The 26,335-nt window shown below is 39.8% G+C and overlaps 1 protein-coding gene and 1 long non-coding RNA gene across 4 annotated transcripts in view; one reads left to right on the top strand and one right to left on the bottom strand.

The window, feature by feature from the left end:
• The window catches only part of dlc1 (DLC1 Rho GTPase activating protein), an 81,688-nt gene that overhangs the window by 14,850 nt on the left and 40,503 nt on the right, over positions 1-26,335 (top strand). For all 3 annotated transcript variants that reach the window (XM_085161654.1, XM_085161652.1, XM_085161653.1), the window contains exon 5: positions 9,582-9,615. In XM_085161654.1, coding sequence (XP_085017780.1) covers positions 9,582-9,615 — 34 coding nt within the window. The remainder of the gene's footprint in view (positions 1-9,581; positions 9,616-26,335) is intronic.
• LOC146516912 (uncharacterized) lies at positions 5,194-10,157 on the bottom strand. Its single transcript, XR_014874375.1, has 2 exons — positions 9,688-10,157; positions 5,194-9,597 (listed from the first exon to the last, which is right to left on the bottom strand). It is a non-coding gene; the product is annotated as an uncharacterized LOC146516912 (long non-coding RNA).

The raw sequence follows: 26,335 nt of genomic DNA, 5'->3' as shown, positions 1-26,335 counted from the left end.
TTTTAAGTAAATAACTGCAATTTGGGGTTGTAATCAAAATATATTAACTGTGCTTAACTATTTTTTTCTGCTCTTTTGTAAAACGGGGCAGCATGGTTGCCTCAAAGCAAGAAGGTCCTGGCAAGATGCCTTTCAGTGAGGAGTCTGCATGTTCTCCCCGTGTTTGCGTGGGTTCTCTCTGGGTAAACACTCTGGCTTCCTCCTACAATCCAAAGACATGGAATTACGGGGGTTAGGTTAATTGGTAATTCTAAATTACACATAGGTGAATGTGAGTGCGAATGGCCGTCTGTCTCTATGTGTTAGCCCTGGAAGAGACTGGCCCCCATTCAACAACAATAATTGATATTTTAGCATTAAAAATATAATTTTGATTAAAGAGATTATACAAACTAAAGGATTAATTTTTACAGAAACGTAAGTGCTTTCTATCCAATGTTCACTATCCATCACAAAGCAACTTGGGGTTTGGATCTTACCCAAGGACATTTAGCATGCAGAGTGGAGTAGCCAGGCATCAAACCACCAACCTTACGATTAGTAGATGACCTGCTCTATCTCCTGAGCTCCAGCCACCGCATAATATCATATTAATATAATCACAAGTGAAACTCTAATAGAAAGCACAACACATGGTGTATTTTAGAGATATTGGTATTGTCCACATGCATGAGCCTGACGCATTTGATGTGTTTAACTCTTTAACAGAAGGAGTGCTCTGTTTTAGCAGTGTCATGAATGTCAAATATCACATGATTCTTAGTGTTTACACCCTCAGCTCAACGGCAACTCTCTGTTTTTATAATAACATGTTGTGGCACCGCCCTGAAATCACACCAGCCCAATCATCAATGCGATTTACTGCCTCCATATGGATATCGCTGCTTTTTTTTTTTTTACTTAAATGAATCATACTTTTTCATCCATAATTACGTTTAAAAAATTGGTATCGTGGCATGCACTGAGTCAGTGAATTGAAGCGTGAATCGATTACATAGAGGACACTGCAGAACGTGTAGCAAATATTTGCAAGATGATGGTACTTGTTGACACTAAATCATGAGGATGACTGTAAAATGCAGGCATCTGGAAACACCCCTACAGATACACAGATAATGAAGTGCAGTAAATCACAGAACAAATAAACAGCGTCTCAGGAACACAGACGCACACATGAACCCACTATAAAACCAGGTGCTATTTAAGATACACTCACTGGGGCGTGCGGTTTGAGTTTTTAATTGGGACGTTTAAGTCAAGCGTGTGTTTGCATTTTTTTGTTTTCCATCCGTATTTGCCTTGAAGTTAGATTACCTCAGTCAAGAGATACTTGAGCCTCTTGCTCAATTCTTCAGCTTTCCTTAATGTCTTAAGGAAGGAATGCAGCCCACTGGTGTTTTGTGTTTATAGCTAGATGTGCTTGTGGCATTTGAAGTTGTACAGGTGAGGAGTTTACAGTTAGGTCATGCAGGAGACTTGAGTGACCTTCTTTGACTGGATGTAGTGCCCTGAAAAGCGAATGGTTAAACCTAAAGTAGATGTTACAAAACCGTGACCCCCGCGAGTGAGTAGCTGTTTTTGCCACAGCACAGGGCCACCATAATCCTGTGCAGTGGACATTCTAATCCCCCTTGTTAACCTACTCTCAGCTTTGTCCTTAAAAATGTCAGCACCTAATCCTGTGGGCAGCATTGTTGTTGCAGTTGGGATCTTAGCTTATCCCTATTAACTCTGGTCCATAACCCACAAATGTGACCTGGTGAGAAGAAGCAGGTGACACATTTAGTGCCTTAATGAGCGTAGTGAAACTGGAGAGATGTAAAACTAAATTATAAAACTACTTTGTGTGGCTTAATCAGTGGTTTCCGAACTTTTTATGCCACTTTTTTCACATTGCCCTTTGTGGAGCTACTTTAGAGTACAATCCAAAAAGCAATAACTAGGCTTACAGAGTGATTAATTAGTTTTAGATATGATTGTGCGTATGCCTCGATCTGGTGCCAACCATTCTGTTTTGAAAGAACCAAAAAATGGAGGGAAAAGAGCTGCATCAGTATATGCTCTGCATGTTCAAACATATACCTAAGGTGTGGTTATTTGTTCTACTTGTCAAAACATATACATTAGACTGCCTGCTTTCGTAGCACGTTATCTGTTTCTTTTTGTGTAAATTAAAACTTTTAAAAGCATATTTCTCACTCAGATTCTTTTTGGCACCTGCTTGCTCTGGTTCTGCTGCTCTCATTAGGCTTGGTCATACAACAAGCATGAAAAGGTCTATTGTCCCTTAAGATGCATAAAGTGGTTTCCTTAATGCTTTACTCATATGAGGTAAAGCAATGGCATTATTCAAAGAGAAAAATAAAGCGTTTTCCTTTTGGGAGAAAAACGGCCCGGTCGGACAAGTGAAGAGTTATTGTCTTGTCTGGTGATGGAATCCAAGGGCCACTGAACAGTTCACAGTTTACGCTCCACCACTAAATCCTTCCACAACAGCGCCTGAAACCAGAAGTCCGTTGCTTTGGCTTACGTGTGTAAACAGAGTCAGATGTATGGGGGTGTCTGCGTTTGTGCACATCTCACCCTCTCTTACTCTCTTTCAGTGGACGTACAGAACATAACTCATGACTCAAGGTTGGGCGAGGGAACAAGGTCTCAGCTGGCAGTCTCGTGCATGTGTGTGAATGTGAGCAAGTGCACAGGTTGTACGGTGAAATCATTAACCTCGTCACACAGCTAAAGACTGAAAGTGCACCCATTCGTGCTGTAGGTTTTACTTGAGCTTTTTACTGCATTAAAAGATCACAATAAACGTCACAGAGACATTTTCAAGCATCACCTCGTTTTGCGAGGTCACTGTTAAATCCAACATCTGGACGCTACTATACCTTTTCTGCAGGAAATGTTCCAGTGGATCATTAAACCAAGTCATCGCATCACTTCCTGTTGACACATTCTAAGTGTGACATATGGAGACTATTAAAATGAGGGAAGGGGATGCAGGGGAAAAAGGAGAAAATGTGTGGTGTGGATAACTGTGTGTGTGTGTGTGTGTGGGAGGGGGGCTTTTCTGGAAAGGAGAAGGTTAAATGAAATTGTTTCCCACGTTTCCCTGCACACATGGACTCTTGGGCTCTGAATAAATTCCTTTGTAAATGCAGGGCAAAAAGAGCACATAAATGCCAGTCAAAATACAGTGAGTTCCAGATAACATCTCCAATGTTCCTAGGAAAGCACGCACACACAGTCAGATGCATTTCTCTTTCCTCTGTCAGACACACACCTTAAGCATCTAGTGCTGGAGACGCAAGCTTACCTGGGCATAAGCCATCTGCACCGATTTAGCCATTCGCGTTAAGTGGCTGAGAAAAAAGTTTGGGTTTGCCTGAGCCCCCTAATCCTTGGCCAGCACAAACCATGGGTGGTCACACACACTCGCACATCCACACAAACACACACACACTCATACACACACTGCAGCTGCAGTGCTGGAGGGGGGTGGGGATGAGAGGTTGGCGGTGGGGTTGGAACAGGCCTGGTGGACTGCTTGGGTTTGTTGTGCAAGAGCCACATGCCAGTGGCTTGCTTAACAACTCTGACTACCTCACTCACACAGAAAGGCATGCCACACACAATGAGGGGCCATTACTAAGAGACAAAATAATATTTGTTACTAGGACTGGGTATTGAAAGTCTTTACTTATTTGTCTATAAGCTGTCATGTTTCCATAGTACAAGATAAATTAACCTTTCAGTTACTCAACCCAGGCTTTGAACGTCTCTTCAGCAGGCAGCAGACCATCTGTGAGGAAGCACCGGCCACGCTTCAAAGCCTCTTTAAAGATAGCATTAATTTTTCTCAAGTGGTCAGTCTGTTACACAACTAACACATTATTTGACTCATCTAGCCATTTTTCCCTTGAAAATAGGTTGACAGGTTGGTGTCTGATGATGATTAACACACCTATTACTGGTTGTTCGTTCATATGTCCTTGGCATCTTACCTTTCATACCTTTTCCCATTCACTTGTCTAGTTGTAAATTTTCTCGCATTGGCTGTTGTGGATGTCCCAGTGTAACTGCAGTTGTTGCCATCTAAATTCCAACTCTTAAATATCAGACAAGCTTTATATTATTGAGAACGCTCCAATGAGTCTGCGAGCATTCCAGGAGGGTTAAGAGTGGTTTTGTAATCCCCTCTCATTACCAGAAAATCTGGGCAAGTACGGACCGACGTCCCAAACCAGATGAATGTCAGAAGCAGGGCTGATGTCACAATACCAGAAATGTAGTAGTTGGTAACAGCACCAAACCCGTGTACTTAAACGTAAACTCCTGTATTAAAAAGTAATTTTTTATCACCAACATTGTTGTGGCAGACCATTTATTTAACATTGAAGGTTTGTAATTAACATATTCACATAACATGTGAAGGTTCAAATTCAAATTTTATTTGTCACACACAACCATACAAAGGTGAAGTAAAATGCTTGTAGCTGTGCAGTGGCCTGTTTCAAGTGAGAGAGGGTCGCCTCGGGAATGGCGTCTGGTGTTAAAAATCTGCCAAATCAAACCGTCCGTTGTAGCGACCCCAGGTGAATAGGACCTCCCATATTTCCATTATACAAGGATGGTCCAGCAGAGGTAACATGCATGTAACTCTGCTCCAGCTCGCAAAGCTCTGTTGTCAGATGGAGACAGTGTACAAAGTAAGTGCTACAACCGGCCTTGGGCCATGCTTTCTTATGCTGTTATAGGTCAGTCAGTCGCAGAAATGACTGACCAACAACTCCACACTGGGGAACTTCACTTGTTACACCAACACAAAGGACAGGAAGAAAGAGTGAAGGGTGAAGTTCTAAAAAGTGTCCACTGCATCCACTTTCTCTGCTCTCATGCTATATTTGTTTAATCTTTGAAGTCTTTTACTCAGTTCTCCTGTTCCCAGTGAACTCCACTATTGCTTCCTCCTACTACAAGAACAAGTTCTGTTGTGTTTTCACCATGTTTCCAGAATTTTGATATCAAAGGGTGTCACAAGCATCTGTTCTGGGGACATATAGTACAAATAGTTAAATAAATATTTTAAAAATATATACCTGATTCCTGATTGCCAGGAGCACTTAACAAACCATCAAACATTAAAATAACTGAACAGCTTTTAGAGTAAGGCAGAAATATTAAGTGTCAAAGTTCTCCATACTATTCCAATCAAAATATCCAAAATGTTTAGTAAAGTAAATACATAGATAAATACAAAGAAAGTTTCATACCTGGATTTTTGAAATGTATTCACTAAAAGTGATTTGTTGGAGAGAAAAAAACCAAACCAAGACAAAAACAATTTCACCGGCCTGCTGCTTAGAGTAATGACCCTAATTAACAACCCTACAGTGTGTAATCATGCAGGCACGCATGCTTGCAGGCCACTACATACTCATGTGAGGCAGACGCATACCGTACCCCTTGTGCCCCAACACAAACCACTTCCAGTAAATTAGTGGCAGTAAATGAGGCAGCTGATGCCTGTGTGCTGTGCAGCCTGCAGTTCCCCAGTGGACACTTGACACGGCCTGGTTGACCCCACACTGGGAGAACCTGCACTGTGGCATGCAGAGTGGGGGAGAACAGAAAAGCATTAAGAAAATATGTGAGTGTGGTGCAGTGAAATCACTGGTACTTCCGTGTATTCGTTAACATTCTTGTTCTCATAAATATATGAACATATTTCTAAATGTATTTATTATCTGTAACTGCTATCATAAAGTGAAACGCAACAGTACGTGAAAGCTGAGGTTTACACTGTGTGTAAGTGATCTCATGGGTCACTGAAAGGAACCCGTGGTGTCGTGTTTACACAATAAGATGGGTGCACTGGTGAACTGAAATGTCTTGTTAGACCTAAACAGAGAAGCCACACAGACCTCCCATATTTCCATCATACAGGGCCAATCCTTCAGAGTTGCAGATGAAAATACAAAACATTAGCCATTCAGATTTTTTTTAAAAAAGAACCTTTTTGCTACAATATAAAGGAATAACATGTCTTGTACATGTACAAAATCTGAATTAATTTAAATATAAAATGCTGTGTGAGGATATATTTTGGCATTTTGGTAGTATTTCAAATAAAATTGTATATTGTGGCGAAACAAGAATAATAAATACTGTTTCTAACCTATATCCAGCTGATGAAAAGGCAAAAATGGAGCAGGTGGCTTGTGTTATCTTAGCTGAGTCTCATACCATTCATAATGTTTTCCTGTAACAAAACATTGTGGCTGAAAAAGCAGAGCTAATATTACCCGTGTGCAACAGCTGAAATAGCACTGAGTATAAATGTATGTCTGGCATCACCTCACTGCTGATGTTCTGTTTGTGCCGGATAATTTAATGACAGGAGCCTTCAGCTTCTCCCTGGTGTCTTTTTTTAGGCCGTTAATTAGCAATAAATTGTGAAGCTGTTTGTCCACAGAGGAAACTTCACCCGTGTTACGTCTGAAAGTGACCGACAAATGATTTACTGCTGTTTCAGCACACATATGATATGTTACACTTGTGCAGACATAAACACGTACACATGCATACTCAACAATCATAAACACGTGCATCGCCAGATAAAAATCTAGTTACGATTTTGTGTGGATTTTAGTTTAAACTATGTGTGAGCAGATAATTCACTCGCTGGATTCTAAAAACTGGATTTAGGACTAAGATAATTCATTTATCCAGCGTGAATCAGCAAACACATTAGCAAAAACAAACTCGTGCATAAGAGCAGCCACTGTATTCATACTCGCCAGACCGTGTCATACCTGTGGTTATTCAGTCATAAAATATAGGGGCTCCCCCTGAGCCTGGAGGAGCAAATTGCCTGTAGCCATATTTTTTGCTCTGTAATGATTAGTCATGTTTCTTTCTTGAATGTGACCGTACTGCAGCCTGATGCTAATGAAATTAAAAGTGATTAATAATCAAAGTAATGCTCCCTTTATGGCAAAATACATTGTGCTCATACTAACAGAGAAAAAAGAAACATTTACAAGGCCAGGAGTTTGTATTAATCAGATTTGTAAAGTTTAGTGTTGACATCAAATTTCAGGAAACAGTGGAAATTGTTTGGTTACTAGCGTAACGCCGGTTCTCTGTAAGCTTATTGCGGTATCTCGCCATCCAAAAATTACATGTGATAAATGATGATAGAGGCATTGTATTGCATTGTAGTGCATTCCAGCTGAATTTCAAAATTCCTAGTCAGAATTTTCAACTGGAACACCCCCTCAAATCAAATTTCCAACTCGAATAGTTAGAGCAGCCCCACCAACACTGACTTAACAAGACATGATGGCAGTCGTGAACATATGCAGTAATAAAACAGTAAAAATTTAAAACTGTACAGCCACTATTGTGTATTTCTAACTCGATAAATAAGCCATACGCAGAGCACTGACTGGGCTCTTTCCATGATCATGCTGGAGATCTTTTAAGTGCAAAAAAGCACCATTGTGCTGTATTTCTTGTGATGCATGAATAGCTCTACCTTGCTAGGAAGTAAAACAACTGACTTTGCTACTAAAAACATGCTCAATTCACGAGTGAAATCACTCACAGCTCTGAAACCCGATCTCTGAGGTAAATGAAATGCAGCATTAGTCCAGAATGTTTGAAATGAAATATGTTTACAAGTTAACATATTTCCCAACCTTACGGATGGTACAGAAAGGATAAAACACAAGTTACAAGTTGGTCTTTTAGGGAAACACTAAATATCTTCTTTCTTGAATGGAGTTTTTTCCTTAAGGAAATAGTCACTCTTTAAAGGATCTTCATTTTTTTGAGTCCATTATGGCACATCACCAAAGGACTCCTTATGCCAATCTCTGATGCCAGTATCACTGAGTAAAGACTCTCGGAAGAACAGAGTGTGATCGTTCTTCAGCCAAAGTGAGTGTGTGGGCAATTGCCTCAATTGTTAACCCAAACTACATGTTTCCAGCCAGCTGTCCTGTGGTATTTGTGCCACAATGTGGGCTTAGGCATTAGTAGGATGGGTCTTTCACTCCAAACTCATCGCATATGGGTGCACCCTTGGCATCACATTTAAATGCAATAGGAAAGTGTTATTTTTCAACATGCGTTTCCCAAACCTGTCCAAGTAGATTTTGGTGTCTAAACCTAAACTAATAAGCAAGTGAAAATGAAACAAATCAGTGAGTGATAAGTGAAACCAAGCCCTCAGACAGGACACAACCTTTGGTCTCTTGGCTGACGTTTTCTAACTTCTGCTGTTTTTTAATCACCTGAAGGTGAAACAAGAATGATTCATTTCTTTTGCTTCCACTCAATGTGATTAATTTGAATTTTGGTGCCATTTGAGGCATTATCGCCCTAAAAAGGATGGAATGAAAGAGGTCAAAGTTGTAACAGCATAATTAAACACCATTAAAGCCGTTTAGCTATTTCTGAGGGGAAAATAAACATTGAGTTGTAAACTCATCCTAATACAAATATCATATCGCATATAATATCACAATGTTTAGACTTTATGAACACAGAATCCTTCTCTGGGCAGTGTGAGCGCATTGTAAGAATGGTCCTGCTTACTCTGTCTGATCTCTTCCAGGGGAGTTTGGATTAAACAGGTCAGGGTGTGGAGATCAGCAAAAGACCCTGAGGTCAAAAGTCAGCACCAAGAAAGACCTTTACATTCCAGCTGAATGCTCCACTCTACGCACATGCAGACACACATGCACTTTACCACTGAAACGACACACAGACTGTTCTATTTTTACCCAGAAAGGTTGTTGATGCAGCATTTATTCCTAAAACCTGCAACAAATCCAAAAAAGGTAATATTAAGCAACTAGAATAATAAGAATCTACTACAACTACAAAATGTGTTGTGATTTTATCAGTAATGTCTCCCCAGACTACCTACGTGAGAGCTGAATCAACATTAACTCACAGGAGAGTGTGCTGTGTGAACACTTTTAATGATGTGTTTTTTTCAGAATTCTTTGGTAGGTTTGTTATCTACTGTAGCCATTTATCAAAATGTTTACACATCATAAAACTATGCATATTGGGTTTTGGCAACCACACTCCTGGTATCTCAAACCCGGTATGTCATGAAACAATGTGGTGTAATTATACACTCCATTTAGGCAAGATTCTTAGAAGAATATATGGTTAATACCGAAGATCAACACTTATTTTTATGCAATGACTGGCATGCTTTTCTCTTTAGCCAGATGACCGACACGAACAAGCAGTCGCAAATACATAAAATTTGCTGAGCTCGTGTTAAAACACTGGTTTATAAAACTGCAGATGCTCCTCAAATAAGAGGGATAACATGTAAAGGAATGAAATAAGTAGCTGCTAAAACACTGGAATAACACAGGATGAATGCTTATTTTAATTACACTCTCTAGGTCAAGGTTTATTTAGGAATATTTACAAGTGCTAAGAAAAATCAAGCGAGTTTCCTGTGTGAATCACTCCGTGGCATCAAGTATCATGGAAATGCATCATAGCCAAGCTATCGTGACTATAATCTTTTTTTCTCCTCTTTTTCCCAGAGCACCCCCGTTGTTCCTGAGAAAGAAAAAGCTGGTAAGTGCTTGCTGTTTTTTCATTATCATTTGTGCCTGCCTAGATGAGAATCTTATTATAATTTTTTTTTACCTTGTTCATTTTTCGGTCACGTAGAAGTTGTGAAAGTTGTCTTCAGTTTGTCTGGTCTGCGCCTAAAGTGGTTTATGTGAGGAGATTCTCGACTATTTGCGATGTCCTGTGTTCACAACACGAAGCCGTTGCAAAGTACTGAGAGAGAAGGTGGAGTGTTTGACTGAACAAGGACAGACTGTGGTGCTATGAGGCTCTGGATATGAGTGTAGATAAGAATCCTAGACTCATCTACAAAACCATCAAGCCTGTCGCCTTTCCAAGATAAGAGCCAGACTGGATGTCGAGTCTGTGCCCAAAACTTTGAACCTTCCCCTCGTTTACCTTTTGCCCTCACTTTCCAGACTCTGTATAAAAAAGAAAAATGGGGGAAAATAGCAAATAGAAATAATTATCTTATATCAAATACATACAGCAGCACACAAGTTTCTCTAAGCAATATTTATTGAATAATTTAGCAATACAAATAATAACTTCTGAATGAATGAATCTAATGAAAATTATTATTATTATTATTATTTATATTTTATTATCAATAAAATTATTTCTATTGACATGCTATATCATTACATTGCAATTCTTCCAGCGGGCCTCAAAGCCTGATGAGAGTCCTCACTCAGGCTTGCTCTGTCTGTCCCTTTCTCTCTCTAATTAATACCACTATTGAATGGAAAATGTCCCCAACATGTCCTTGTGTGTGTCTGTGTGTGTGTGTGTGCATGCTGTGCATATGTGAGTGCTACCTGCATTCTAAGTCAAAGCTTGGGAAAAAAAGCACTTTGGCAGCTTCAAAGGGGTCAAAGTCTGTTCTTCATTTTTCTTAAATTAAATCACTCTGACTCCCTGTAAGCAAGTTATGTAACCTTCATCTTTGCGTCTGTGTGATAGGGCCCAGGACTGTGGATGGAGGGGGAGGATGGGGTTGCAACGGGAGTTTTGGGGGCGGGGGGGGGGGGGGGGGGGGGGCACAAAGCCCAGTGTTCATTGTGGCACTTCAAAGCCCTCTCTGTATCGCCAGCATTTAAGGCCTCTTGGAATGACACATTTCTGACAGTGTTACATCACACGCCATGCCCTGAAGGCTCCTGCTGCACTGCTATGAAAGACAGCTCATTCATGGTTAATTTTACTATGTGTGCAACAACAGAAGCTCACTAGTGATCAACAAGACGTTTCCACAGTCCATGCTCCCTAATGGCACGGTTGATGACCTGCCTGTGGCGCTGGATGTACCTTAGCCAGTGTTATGGCTTGGCTGCGCACAAAGACCATGTGTCTGTTGCTCTGCAGAGTTACAGCTCCTGTCCTGCTGGTTATTGCCTGATTTTACAGGGCCTGCAAAGCACCAGTTAACTGTAATGGCAAGAAAAGACACAAGACATGCCGCATACCATTGGAAGATAAGGACAGTCATGATGAGGTGAGAGATGCGATGTGTATGTTATGCTGCTGAAACTAAGAATACACTCAGATTTATTCATTTATTTATTCATTACCACAAATGTATTATTACTATAACAAAGAGGCAATTTTTTTTATCTTCAGAGGCAACTTTTTCTTGGATAAAAGATAGGAAGCTGACAGACTTGCCTCGTGGTAGTAAAAACACAACAAGGAAAACAGCGAAGACAGCCTATATTGGAGAATTTAATATTTTTAATGCTTTCTGCTGTAGCCCTGAACACTACAAGCACTCCTTTATCTGCTCTTTATTTGAGCAGGTTAATGTAGCACATAGTTGGTATGGCTGGGTGAGGTTTAACAACTAGGGTTAGCTACTGTGAAGCTTTTCTTACAGTACTATTGCATCATCTGGGAGTAACCTTTATTGCCAATTTATGACTTAGAAATGTCATAGACATCGCCCTCCATGTCATAACCAGAAACTGAAATGTGAAAGCAGAAAAACACAATTGTTTATTATAGCACTTGGTTAAATCCATATCCAGTACAGTAATGATAATTATCTTACTGAAAACAAATCTATTTTACCAATATCCTAAAATATTTGATTACCTATATTTCATAATTTGCAAGCTAGAGAGAAAATAGCTAACAGCTAAATGATGGTGTTTTAATTTTTGAAGACAGAGTGTAGCAGCACAAAGTGACCAAAAAAAGCTAAATGTTGGCATTTTTATTGTTTATGATTCAAACAACAGCTTCTGTTATTTGAACCAGTGACAGTTGTCTTGCCAAAACAAGATAATATGTGCTGTCTACAAAATGAAACGAATCCAGGTTCTTTGCTGAATGGGATCCAGATCCACAATGGAACTTGATATCCAAACTAAGTTTGATAATAATAGACACTGTTGAGGGTAATAACACACAAGCTTAAACTGAATGTTTATTGATGTGAAAACTTGCAATGTTGTAAACATGTCAGAAATCCACGTTGCAGATTACTGATAGCAAAGTCGGTCTGTCTTCTGTGTTTTTTTCTTGGCTGTAGTTGAGTTTAGAGGCACCATGATCTGCCTAACTGATCTAAATATAAACCAGTGCAAATATAAAACACAATGATGGGCATCCAACCAATAGCAGGGTCAAATCCTGGCTTTTTACCTGGACCTACGTGTCTTGGCTAGCAGTTGGCGATAAGAAGAGTAAGGAAACTGGAGGGTTAGATACCCTCAGTGGGATTCTTCATGCTCCGACTGTGAATAACTTGCCTCATCATGTCTGTCTGGCGCTGTTTTTTTTTCCTGTTTCCCTGTTAGTCACTATTCTTTCCAGTTACAGTGATGTTACTGGTATTTACAGCTGATGGTAAGATAATTGTTTTATTAGAAGTGACCTGAGCGTTAAACTGTGGGGAACCCAGAAGGAATCATTAGACAATCTCACATTAAAAAAACTCCCTTTTGAAAGCACAGCCGTCTGGTCAAGTGAAAAGATATCAGCGTGTGGATAAAGTCAATAGTTTCTGATCTGTAATGTCGATATGATTCATGTGAAGATTTGAATCTGAAAGAAGCAGCTAAAAAGATGTTTTAACTATATTTAATAGTTTGACTTATACGGCACCAAATCAAAACAGCAGTTGCCTCAAAGCAGTCTATTATATTATAAGGAATACACTTTACAATAAGCGAAAAACACCACAACAATCAGGTGACCCCTGCGAACAAGCACTTGGTGACAGTGGGAAGGAAAAATTCCTTTTTAAGAGGAATACACCTTCAGCAGAACAAGGCTCAGTAAATAGACAGAAGGCTTATTGTGTAAAGGAGACAGAACTGATCTGCTCATCCAATAAAACGGAGAAAAAAATATGGTGTATCTGTGAGGAATATGTGACAGACTTAGTCATCTGTGTAAACAAGTAAATCAGTCTTCTGAGCACAGATGGTGTCTTAAGGATCACGTTTTCTCTGCAGATCTTGTGACTGATCATTTTGCCTTCAACAGACCACGTTCCCACACAGCGTCCCACTTTATTCAGAGAACATCACAGTTAGCAGAGTTGAACAACTTGCTTTTCTCATTTGCGACTATTGCCTCTTTCCTGCAGCTGTGTGCCCTCTTAACGACGGCGCTGTCATCTGAGAAAGCGCTCTGACAGATGTAAACAAGCTCTTCGTATTTGGAGCCAAGTCAATAGCAGCTCATGACTGATGTTTGTTTTCTGTTGCTTGTTCCTCTTCTTTAATTGAGTCTGCCTTATCCCACTTTTTGCCCTCCCCACTTCATACCAAGTACAGGAGTCAATGTGTTTGTGCAAGGTCACATTCCTGGCCTCCCCCATCCGTCTCTGATGGCCTGACCCCCCCACCAGCCCCTCCTCTCCCCTCCCATTTGACACCCTCTCCTTTGCTTCCTGTCTGGAGACTGGTAGTGTAACATACTGAGTTGGTTTATATTTCAAACTTTTGAGTCTGAGGTGGAAAGATTTACAAATGCAAATCACAACTGTTCCCTTTGAATGTACATAATCCAATTTCCTCATGCTTGATGTCAAAGGATATATGGGATAGTTTGGAATTTTAAAAAAGTTTGGAAGCATTTGATGTTTCACTGTTCTGCAACTTCAGATTTCTGGTTGAGTCATATTCTATTACTGTAAGTGTTCCTCCTGTGAATTTTTAGAGCTCTTTATTTGGGCATCCATCTCCTGTACTGTGAAAAGGAAACCACACATGAAGGGGAATTTACAACAGGAACTCAGCCTCCTGAAACTCCCGAACCTACAACAACAAAAGTCTCCCCTGTTCTATAGAAATAAGCCAGAAGAGGTGAAAGAGGCCTTGCGTCATCAGTCTTATTATAGCTGTTCAACAGCTATTGATTCAGTACCCGTAGTACATGCAACGTATGTAGAAGAAGAAGACTATCATGGAAGCTGCCGAGTAAATGTTCTACATGGATGGTGAGAAATTTATATTTGTCACTGATTTTTTATTTTAGTTTTTTGGTAATGGGTTTAGGCTTGATCCCAGTCAGAGACACAAATCCCTTTGGGGTTCCATCAGGAAAAAAACATCAGCAAAATCAAACATTTGGAGCTACCTGCTGTTGTGACGTAAAAGAAAATTGTCTTTTTTTTTTTAATCTTTTTGCATAAAGAAACCTTTTTGATATTGGTTGTATTTTATTTTTAATATCACCATTTATAGAAACTATTTGCACTTAGCATCTATGGTATGATGCAGTCTTGGCTAATAAGCTACACTAAACGATCTCATGACATTAGGTTAAGGTTGAGGTAATAAGTGCTGTTGTGGTTTAAAAAAACACTCTCTGACCTTTCTGACACTTACCTTCTACCTCCCTGTGTGAAGGGCACACGCTACTTTCTGTGCTACGTGCCGGTAACAGGTGTAATGTGGGTAAAAATTTCGATTTGGCGGGTAATTCTCTGAGGTCGTCCACTACAAAGGTGAGTAAATGGAACAGGGTAACTGCAGAGAGTGTATAGAAGGTCGATAAACATCACATGTTTAACAAAACCATCAAGTTGGTTTCATTCTTGAATACATTTAATAGCAAAATAGATTTATATAAATTATACAGGTCCTTCTGTATAATTTGTTTCAAATAAGGACCATGTCTTTAAGGTTGCATACATAATTATTACCTAAATATCTATGTAAATGTATGTATTTATGTAAATTTGACCGAAAAAAAGGACATTTTGTATCTCTGCGATGCTTAGCCAGTGGATTGGCTTGTCTATCTCTTGGTCAGGAAACCAAAAAGTTAGTTTTAGACATCGGATGTGAGAATATTTTTTGCAAAGGCTTTCATCACATGAAATAGATATTATTTGGTTTTTGCTTCAAATAAGAAACATGGATAAGTTGGGAGGTAACTAAGTAACCAATTGATGCCATTCTGGATATGTCACTCCCTATTCTCCTTATTATCATTTTCACAGAGGTGTATATCCTCTTAAATATATTCTTTATCTTAAATAATCCTGGAGGAATTTTCATCCATAGCCAGGAGGTTGTAAATCTCCCCAGTGATGATGGTGTAGCATGCCAATGCTGTCCTGAGGCTAATGAATCAGTCCTGGCTCAGCAGGCTCCGTCACTCCCTGGCTGGTTTATTCCCCTTGTTTGGTTGTCAGGGAGAGAGACTGAGGTTCACTCAGATTCTCACTCAGTTGGTGGATTTTTTTTCCTTTATATATCTTAAGATGTTGGGTTTTTTTTTTTTTTCGTGATTTCGGAAACTTCATTTTTATACCTTGAATTAACTGGTAGCTAGCATGTGAGGGAGTGTATAGTTCTGCATCTACATCATAACTTACGCCATAACTGGAACCCCTGACGAGCACCTCCTGAAAATTGTATCTACACGTCAGGTCAACGCGTAGCACAATGACTAGAATGGCGTGGACGTTTGCAATGTGGGGACAAAAGAAGTTTCCAGTTACTATGTAAGTCAGGATATAGGTTTATCACAGAAGTCTAAATCAAGCTTAAGAAATCAAGTGGGTGGTCACATCAAAGGAACTTGCACACAATTACAGTCACACTGTGGCACACACACACACATAACACATCTTTGGCTTTTCTGTAATGGGGGCATTGTTTTTCATAGACATTTTGATGGAAGACCATGGCATACTGTTCCTATGCACTGTTTGAAGTCTTCCCAAAGCACAACACCCCTGTCTCCATATCTGGGTCAGTATGTTGGCATGTAACCCTCTCCAGCCTGTATTCTGTGGATTCTGGTATTCGTGCACACTCCTGGCAGGCTGTACACTTGTTTGACAAAGGAGGCATTTGGCAGTGCTTTCCTTCCTGAGGTGTGAGACTTGCATTGTTTTCTACTTCAGCATATTTACCCTCATATCCAGGTTACAGTCTGCGTATTGCCCCCTATCACAGGTATACTGGAGACAGAGAGGGAAAGTACACCAATATGTTGTGATACACATACTGACCCAGATGGTTTCTGTTTGTATCCTGGCGTACGCACACAAGCGCACTCGCCTGAAAACAACAACTCATGTCATGTGAGTCAAACCAGTGTGTGAAGGAGGAACGGAAACTCTGATACTTCCATAGTTTCTTTTTCTTTATCACGCCCTAATCCTTATTTATTAGGTTGTCCAGGAGGTCAGTCCACAGTTGTGGGACCATGAACTAAAAGGTTGTGAAAAGGTTAAGATGCGACAATCCAACGTTATGAGTCTCAGCAAACCCCGGGAGACCATAAAGTCAACTGGCCGTGATGAGCACAATGCTATCTTGAAACTGCAATTAGCCTAAGCATTACCTTCACTTGCTGGAGCAATCAGCATGACTGGCTGATCTTTCTCAAGTGTGAGCTTAGTGCGAAATGTAACAAAATGCAGTTTAGCAGAACACAAATAGTCACACACACACACACACACACACACACACACACTCACACACACATAATGAGAAACTATACCAACATACGAGTATGAGACTGTTGGGCCTAAAATACAATAGAGTGTTTTTAAGTTCAGTAAACTGTGAGAAATTAACTTTTTTTCTGGGTAGGTGATTAATGGGGGCAGCATAATAAACTGAATGCAAATGAAATTATTATCACCTTATAATATATTTTTCTGCAGTCTTCTTTCTGGTCAAACAATCACTGTTTGTCTTGTCTTTTCATTATCTTCTGAAGAAAATATGTTGCGCTTTAGCTGCTAAATTCTCCATGGCAACACTAGCTTGTTGCTTGCCTTTGTACTGAAAACAATGTCCTGTTGTTGCTGGAAAACACAGTTATCTCACTTAATACTGACTTATGAGTCATTCAAGCACAACTTTGGCTCAGGTATGACACATGACACAAGAACTGGACTGAAAACCAGTGGCAACAGGTTTTATGTAGTGATACATCCAAGTCTTTGAAACAAATCTTTATCACAACAACAGGTGAGGTCAGGAGAGAGGTACAACAGAGCCTCTGCAGCCATCTGTAAGACATGGCGGAGCCTCTGTCGTAGTTTGGAGCTGCATTTTAGCCAATGTTATTGCAAGTCTTTTTAAAAGTTATGGGATTATGAAAAAAAAAAACATTATGATTTTGATCTATAACACAGTACCATCTGGAAAACATCTGATTGGCAACAGCTCGATTTGTCAGCATGACAATGATCTCAGAAAGAAATCAATCTGGAGAACTGTTCCTGAAAACTACTCAAAGAGATTACAAGAAAGATAGGTTGAAGAATAAAGGTGGTCATAACAAATACTGCAAGTATTTCCCAGTTTCCTAGCAAGCATGCTGATGGATGCATAGGAGGTCATTTGGGATTTAGTATTTTGCCCAAGGGCAAATGGAGAGTAGAGGAGCCAGGTACTAAACTACTAACCTTCTAATTAGTGAATGACCCTCCACCTTTTGAAACACAGCCCTTAGTTTATTGATTGGTGAATTTACAATTGCAGTTCATGCAAATTGGTGAATCTAAACGCATTCAATTAAAAAGAAGTTACCATTTCACATACAGGTAACAATATGAGCCTTTTTTAATGTAAAAATAGAGTACTAAGCAATAACATAAAAAACACAGCATAGCTCTCATGCAAGTTTGTGTTTTCTTTGTCTTTACAGTATTTTATTAAATTTGCATGAAATATTAAAACCATTTAAAATGTAATAACAAACTTTTATTTGATTGAAAGGCACATTCCTATTGAGATTTTATCTTTCAAAGGCTTAAAGTAGCTTGTGTAGCGCCAACCTTTGCAATGTGACACCAAAGCAACACCAAAAAATAAAAGAGTACAAAAATCAGTTTAAAGTTTTCGAAATGTTACTACAGCTTCTTTTTTTAAATTCAGCCCATGCTTAAGCTTCCTCACTGATCTGAGAGAGTTGTACTTGCTAAATAGAAGCCAAATCATGATTATCCGATCAACACCGCAGCGGTACAAGTAGTAACAAATTGTATTATGCTGTTTTTGGCCATTTCAGAAGCTTAAGTTTGGTTATGTAAGAATCAGCAGTGCATGTGTGTTTCTCAATAACTAATAGAATTTACTTGAGCTTGTGTTTATGGACGTGTGTGTTTGTATGTGTGCACTGTATGTTCTCGTCTGTCCATAATATATTTACAGTAAGTCATGCTATGAGTCGGACCGTTTAACACAGGATTGGCTTAGGAAAGTGATTATTGACTGTTGGGAATGACAGAAGTTTTTGTGGTCAAAGCAAGTTAAACTCACTTTTTTTCACTCTTTAATTGCTTCTAACATTTTGTCCTCTCTGAGTGGATCTAGATGTTATCCTGCACCCCTTCATTGCCGTAACTTCCATTTCGTATTATTTCTTTAAGATGAGGGCAGATGGAACTTCAGAACAAGCATGCTGGCTTGGAAATACATTATATAACTGGCATTGATGCTCCTTGTGTCTAGACAGGGAAGGGCAGGTGTAAATAGACTGGATGTGAAGGAAGGTGGAACAGATAAGAGGCAAAAATAGAGAGACATGCAGGATAAAATGCAAGTCGTGTCTGTGACCCACTCATTTATTCACAGAGAGGGATGAAGCTTCTGTCAGAAAGCACTTACTCACCTTAACACACAGCACTACACACACACACATACACACACTCTGGCAGAATAGAATATGAGAGCATTGCAGCACTGGCTGGATGTGTCCCAGCAGTTACCGCACTGATGCCTGCTGCAGCAGACGGGAGTGTACAGTCCAGACTCGAACAGAACAGAATGAGAAGGAGAAGCAGCCCAATGTAGAAGATAGCTCAAAACCAGGTAGATGCAGAAACTAGTCAGATTACGCTTGGATATTTGAGCACTGATGATAGTGATGTTTAAGCTACTCCAGATAGATATTATCCAATTAACTGACGAGAGGGAAATGCACAAAAGCCAACTTAGGCAGGAATAAGTGTGCAGATAGAGTGGGAGTCTGACATTGGTAAGTTTAGGTGGATCATGTCTCGCTCCATGAGGCTGCTGCTACTGCAGAGGTCCTTCAGTGACCACATCAGGTCCTCTACCTCCAAAGCCCTAGATATGCTCAGCAAGCCCGCTCGAGAGGCTCATCTGGCAGGTGAGTGGCAAAAGCATGTTCGTGTTGTTGCTGGTTCAGTGTGCACATCCTTTCTTCTCGTTACTTTCTTCTTAACGGTTTGCATATATGAATGTTTAGATACAAAACATACACCTGTAGTTTATCATCTCTAAGATGATGCACAACATTATGACAAAAATGCATTGTCATTGTCTCAGAGAGGAGGCAGTATTTATGGCCAGGCTTCTGTAAAGTCAGCTGTATTTCTGACAAACAGATCAATAGAACAACAGCTGACTGGGATTTAATGGATGGGTGGGGTATTGAAGCTCAGAGAAGGAAACAAGCAGTTCGGATTCTTTTGACGGGTTTGTGTCATGTTTAGAGCTTTCTCGTTTTTGGTAGATGTTCGTGAACATGGCTGACGCTTTCTTTTTAAAGAGAGCAGTGTTGCTGTCATTCCTCATACCTACTCTGTCTCTCTAGTGACCTGGTTTGGCCCATGTATAACTAATGAGTTGGTTATGCACACATAGGACTGAGTCCATTAGAATAGACTTCCAGGTCTCTGGTAAGCTTGCTTTTAAATAATACAAATAGTCCCTGATCATATAAAAGCAGCAGCACAGAGAGTGCATTTACAGAGATGCTCTTTAGGAATGCTGACCCCAGATGGCTGACATCCACTACAAGTTCAGGTCTTTTCAAAGTGCTTTTAAAAAAAAGGTATCTTTATTTAAGGTCACATTATGTCCTTGCGTCATGTTTAAAATCTGTGTTCTTTGCAACTCAGCTCGGTTTTTGATGTGCCTTTTCAAAGGGGGTCACACAAAATCCCCATCAATCCAGAGGTGAGTGCCCTGTGGACCTAACCTCAGTAGAAGTAAAGAGCACCAGGTAATAAATATCCATCGACAAACCAGATATGTCTCACACTGCAGCATAGATCACTGTCCTACATGAAAGAGGGAAGACTAGAGAAGTAGGCTAAAAAATTATGACAGGATCTAATTACAGCTCTCCTGTTGTGACACTAATTTCTCCCTTTTCTTTTTTCAATACACGTGACTTCCTCAAGATTTAAGCTCAGTTTTAAGGCTTTCAACTGCAAATGTGTATGTAATTAACTTTTGACTGTGTGTGATGTCATTCATGACCATAGTGTGCAGGAACATGTTGTTCTGAACCAAAACATTCATAGTTGTGTCTTAGTGTGTTTGGAACCAAACAGGCTTAACACGTCTTCAGCCCTTTAATGAAGCTTTAATGAAAGTTTTCTTTAATCTTTATGTGTGAGTCCAACATTTTCTCTTGCTGTGGGAGATGACAGCATTTCAAAAAAACTCTGTTTAGTCCCTTGTAAAATGATTTCTCATCTAAATTGACCTCTAGAGGGCAAAAGATGGGTAAGATGATATTTATTTACTTTAACTCATGACAATGACTTGATTTTGGTCTGTAAACCTTGATGACGCATGTGCATTTTCTAACAAACACCGACAGTATGATCCTCAAGGATCTCACTTCTGCACAGTATCACACGTCCTGAAACTCAATAGCCTATTTGACATTTCCCACCCTTGTCATCCTTACACTTACATCACATATTTAAGTGTGTTTACAGCTGAAAGGGGAAAGATGTACTCAACTGCAGAGTTTATCCACTGACAAAGCCCAGCTTCTAGTCCAGTCTTTGTGCACACTGTCTACTGGAGACGTAAGCAAAAAGATCACTGCTTCCTCAAGCTATTTATTCTCAAGACCCACTTAAATCTGCCTACTTTTTCAGTACAGAGTTTCTTTAAGAAGCAATGAATGCAACATTTAGGCCACAGGTATGAAATTTAACCATGAAAGTCAGCAGATAGTAAACCAATGAGGCTGCAGACAAAAGCCATTCAAATGTTTTCTCAGTCAAAGGCGAGAGGCGCAGTACACCCGCATGTCGCCAGTCTGACATTCCTTTTTTTTTCTTTTTAAATCAAATCTTGCTGAATTTAATTATTCTCGGCCTAACAAAAGATGACTACATTGACTGTTATGGTGGGAAGTTTTTATTTTATGTTGACATTTTGACTCTAAAGCTGGAGCAAACGGAAATGACTTATTTCCATCATATCAGATGACTATAGGTTATTAGAGAATTGCAGGATTTGAACAGTGATAAAGAGGCTATGAGCACTCAGAAGACAGTTTACAGAAACTGTTAACCAACATATGTCATTAACACTCTACTCAGCACCCAAATTATTTTTTTTCGCATCACCTTAAGCTGATATGTTCTTTTTTCACAGGTGTCATCTATACATATGCTAACTGTGCACTAAAACAATGCATGTGACCTGAAATTTCTCTGAAGGATGTATTTAGACAAAATTCACATTTTGTGTTGAACCTCATTTTTAACATAGTGCCATTTCTGAGATGTAATCATGGATTGCATCAGGGTGTAGCTTATTTCTGCTCTACATTTGCACCATGTTTGGAAAGCTACCATAGAGGTCTAACCACTTTATCTCTACTGTAATGCTCATAGGCTAATACTGTTGCATAAGAACCAGATCTTGATCAATAAATCTATTTATGAAGGGAGGCAACAGGCGTATTAAGTTGGTTATTTTAGAGCATTTCAGCAATTTCTTTAATATTACTACAAGACTAAGGCACTGTTATTCACAGCAACCTCTTAAATCGGTTGCTGTGTTAAAATTAACTTAACTTTTATCTATATCTTCATGAAAGAAGTCAACTTCTTGTCCCAGCCTTGACTTTTAAGGTCCCAGTAACTGTATAATATAGTGTAACCTATTCCCAACTTTTTATTTCATATTTGAGTCTATCCAAAAGAGCCACATTTTTCCATGAATATTACATATATGTTTGGGGTTTTTGCATAGTAAATAAGTTATTTGGCGTGACTACAGTGTCCCTTGTTAAGATCTTGCGAACTAGTGAAATTTTAAATGAACATGCAGCTCGAAGCGGTGTGTGTGACAGTACAGCAGCCGTTATGTGTGTGCAGCTTCACCAGCTTTATTAATTATAAAAAAGCACAGACTGTGTTTGCTTGTGCCGAGTCTTTGTGGAGCCATAATTCAACGCCAAAATGAACAAACCAAAAATAACTGCACTTCCAAATCTGCATTACCGCTCCATCCATTTTGAACTATATAAGTGGGTCCATCTTATACCAGAAGCACACAGAGACAAAACCCTGTTTTGTGCCACATGAAGCTGACGAGGTGCTGACATGTAACCATCTGGACCAAAGTGGTGTGGGCGTGATGAAAGACTGGGGAAACCAATAACTCTGCAGCACTTGCTAAGAATAATGTGACTTAAAATTTTATACCACTGCCAAAACAGAGACATCAAGGTCATGACATGTTACTTTGAAAATTATCTGTTAGGAATTAGTGCATTTAAGTGCTAGTGTTTCAATATGAGAGCATCTTTGTGCCCCTGCTTGTCCATGTGTGATTGTTAAGTGGCAGCCAGGCTTTTGTATGGGTCTGAAGGGTGGGTCAGTGGGGTGCCCATAGACATGTTCCGGTCTGCTCAGACTCTGTCTACTGTTAAACCACACAGATGTTCTGGACCTATTGTGGCTCTACGGGGCTCTACAGGGACCCAACAGAGTCATTTCACGCCTGAAGGACGCCCAAAGAGGAAGTCAGAATGGGTGCACCACTGTGACATCAGCATAGACCTCTTTGAATGAAAACAGACAAGGCAACTGTGTAACAAATTAGCTTCAACAACATACATTCACAGCAAGAATGGAAAATTTAGCGGCTGTTTTAGCTGCAGATAAACAAGACAAAATCACTCTGTGTGTTTTCTCGACAAAGTGAATTTTAACTGCTGGGACTGAAAAAGTTTATATCACACAGTACTTTGTTCACCATGTTCACCTTGCTGTTGCTTTCATGTTGTTATTCTGAACTATTTGTTGGGTTGCAGCTTATACTTTTTTGTCTTCGCAACACTTGTCTATAGCACGTTTCAAATGGCTAATGGTAGACGATCAAGAGCAGCGTTCCTGCACCTTCAACTAATGAGTATTCAAGTGTGATTGGCAGACTGTTGTCCACTGGTTTATTTAGCCATGTGCTGTAACCTGGCACTGATAGCCAGTTATTTGATCAGTCATGAGAAAATAATGACATCCCACGGCTGTTTACACCTTTAGCACATCTCTGTTGTCTTCTCACGTCAGTGATGCATTCATTGTGCAGATGTAAATGGTCGCGTTTTCAGCATCTAGCTAGCTCTACTGAAGATGAGCAAGCATGAATGGAGTAAGGTTTTTTTTAAGTGGCAGGTCATTTCAAGCGCAACTTTTCTAACAGCTCAACAAACCAACCAGTCACACTAATTGTTTCTCTGCAGTTTGTCACAATATGTACATGTGAGCTAAATGTACGTTTTCTGTATTTCCCGGAGAAAGAAAAGTATGTTTAATGCGGAACACAGATTTTATAAACTGGAAAATAAAAGCTTATGATTAATGTCCCATCTCATTTTAAAGTTGTTAATTTGATATGGGATCTACATATGATGTGTTGCATATTTATGGTTTTTATACTAAGTATAAGTATACTCATTTTCTGTTATTCAAATTTGCAATGAAAATGTATCAGACAGTTTTGTGCAGGCTGTCACATCTCATCTTGGCCAAATCAGAAGCCTACAGACAATCAAGGAGTTCACAGTCTGACATCAACAAAGGAGGTTAAGTTGCACAGTTTTGACAGTTTTTTAAAATTGTCAAGGAATTTTTCAGAAGCTCCATTTTCAGTGAAAAGCCATTAATGAGAGGACAAAAGACAAAAACACCCAGAAAAGCTACGTTTACAAGTATACCTGTGTAGGTGTGTTCAGCTTGTAGTAAGGCTTATTACTTTGCTTTGTGAGGGGTGTGGCCTCTTTGAGGTGTTTTCCAACCAGTCTCAGCTTCTAGGCTTCACTTCACCTGGTTGACATCACTGAACTGGATCACTTGACCCTGTTTGCGAATATGATCACTTTGATTCCAAAAGAAAGGCAAATGCTGAGCCTAATCTTAAGGCTTTAAAATAGAAGTCAACAGACCAATGGCTGACGTCACAGCTGCGTGCATCTTCTAGGGTTTCGAGCCTGGCTACAACTCTAATAGATGTCTTTGTTTCTAAAGCTGACCTTTTCTACTCCCATCTTGATGTCAAAGTGGCTTCAGGACAAAACTCTCCACTAAGGTTTTCTTTGTATCGTTAATTTGCCGCAGCAGATGCTCCTCTGGTGATTTGTCTTGTGGCCGTCCATTCGCGCATTCTGCAGAATGGCTTGTGATGTTCCTTCTGGGCACTCACCAGTTTCAGACGTCACATTTGAGCATTTGCTGTGACATTTAGGTCAAGCTGCTCATTTGTGACTATAAATAGCACGGCCTTATTATTTTATCAAGTGCACTCCGCTGTCTACTTCTCTGCGTGTTTTGCATCCTTCATGAAGATGAAGAAAAGTAGGCCAACACTACTTTCCTTTCCTGTGATCTCAGTGGAAGAGGTTCTATTAAAGCTCACGTGTGTCTCTTGAGGGATATGTGCTATGTTTGAACCTCCTGAAAGAGCCATAAAAACAGTTTGTTTTTGTAGGTGTGTAAGTGTGTGAGTAATTGAGGGAATACGCAAAAGCATGCACGGACCCTTTTACCGCGTTAGCGTAAGTATGTTTGCTATATAAGATTACAGTCATTCCTGACTAGACATGACTATGGGACACGTGCCAGGGACACACTGTATTTTCCTTCAGCCTCGTGATCAACCTTTTCCCATTGCTGCATGATTTTTGTTTTGTGTAGTAAACACCACACTTTCAGTTCAGTGTGTTTCCCTCATTAAAGGAGAAAGTGAAATGAATTAAATTTGCTGAAAAGTCTGTTTTTCTCCAGCTTCTGTGGGCAGTGGGCTGTAAAGGTTTAAGTTTCCACCTTGGTACTACCAAGTTTTCAAAAAATGTGTTACAAGCTTTCTGTGGATTATAAAATGTAACACCTTTAATGCGTTATGTGTGTCTAAAGCCTTATGCTAGGTCTATGCATTCCAAATATTTTGCTTTTTTAATAAAATGCACCTTGTCTGAGTTTCATGGACGAGGTTTGAGATTGTCATGCTGTTTTTCATACCATCTACTTTAATGCATATATCACCACTATCAGAGTTTGACACTTCTTTTTAGCTTGCTTATTATATGTATGCCTAGGATAGGCTCCAGCCACCCCAGACCTTGAATTGTAAAATGGATAGCTGGCTGGCTGGATGGATGGATGGTTTCTGAGGCTGCAAGTGTCTTTCTTCCTTTTATGTCAGCTACTCAGTTTTGGAGTCGCCAAAGTGGATCATCTGCCTCCTCTGTATCCTCTTCTGTTGCACCATCCCTCATTCACTCTGTCACTACATCCATTAACCTCCCCCTCTTATTATTACTTCATATTTACATGTATATGTTTTAATGTGAAATCCCCTGTGCCTTCATGTCAGTAATTCACTTTGTCCTCTCCCAGTTTATTAGGCTTGGCTCAGTTGTTGTGACTGATTGTGTCCCATCGTTCTATACGTTAGTGTACTGGTAGCCACTTCAGTGTCACTGCTGGTGTGTGAGAGTGAACACTCTTAGTATTATGATTGAATTAGAGGCCATGAACACTGTTCCTGTTCAGTGATTTAAAGCCCACTTGTTTCTCCCTCACGAGGCCGCCTGTTTCGAAGACTTTGGAATGTTTTGCTAAACCCAGTAACTCCAGTAGGCTCAAGCCAAGCTTGTTTACTTTGCTTGTTCTCCCGTGCTCCCTCTCCTTCTTTCAGGCTTTTCTCATTTTCTTTTTTAAAGCCATGAAATTACTCAGTAGCTCTTTTGACTCTCGCATTATGTTTCATTGATCCAGCTATATTGAATCAGTTCTGTCTTTAGTTCTAAAGAGAAAATGTTTGATCATGGGAGCATCTCTTGAGCTTGTGAAATAAAAGTTAGGTCAACCATGCATTTTATCTTAAAGACATGTAGTATTGCCCAAAAAAGCATTAGGTCCTTTTTGTACTTAATAATTATTTTTGGTAGATTTATTACGGCTAAAGTGGAGAGTATTGAGCAGAGTTGGCTTCAGAGTTATGAGGAGCTGCACCTTCAG

This window comes from Neolamprologus multifasciatus, chromosome 6 (genome assembly GCF_963576455.1).
Source record: "Neolamprologus multifasciatus chromosome 6, fNeoMul1.2, whole genome shotgun sequence".
Classification (NCBI taxonomy): domain Eukaryota; kingdom Metazoa; phylum Chordata; class Actinopteri; order Cichliformes; family Cichlidae; genus Neolamprologus; species Neolamprologus multifasciatus.
Note: the sequence above shows the minus strand (reverse complement) of the source record. Positions and strands in the feature narration are given on the sequence as shown.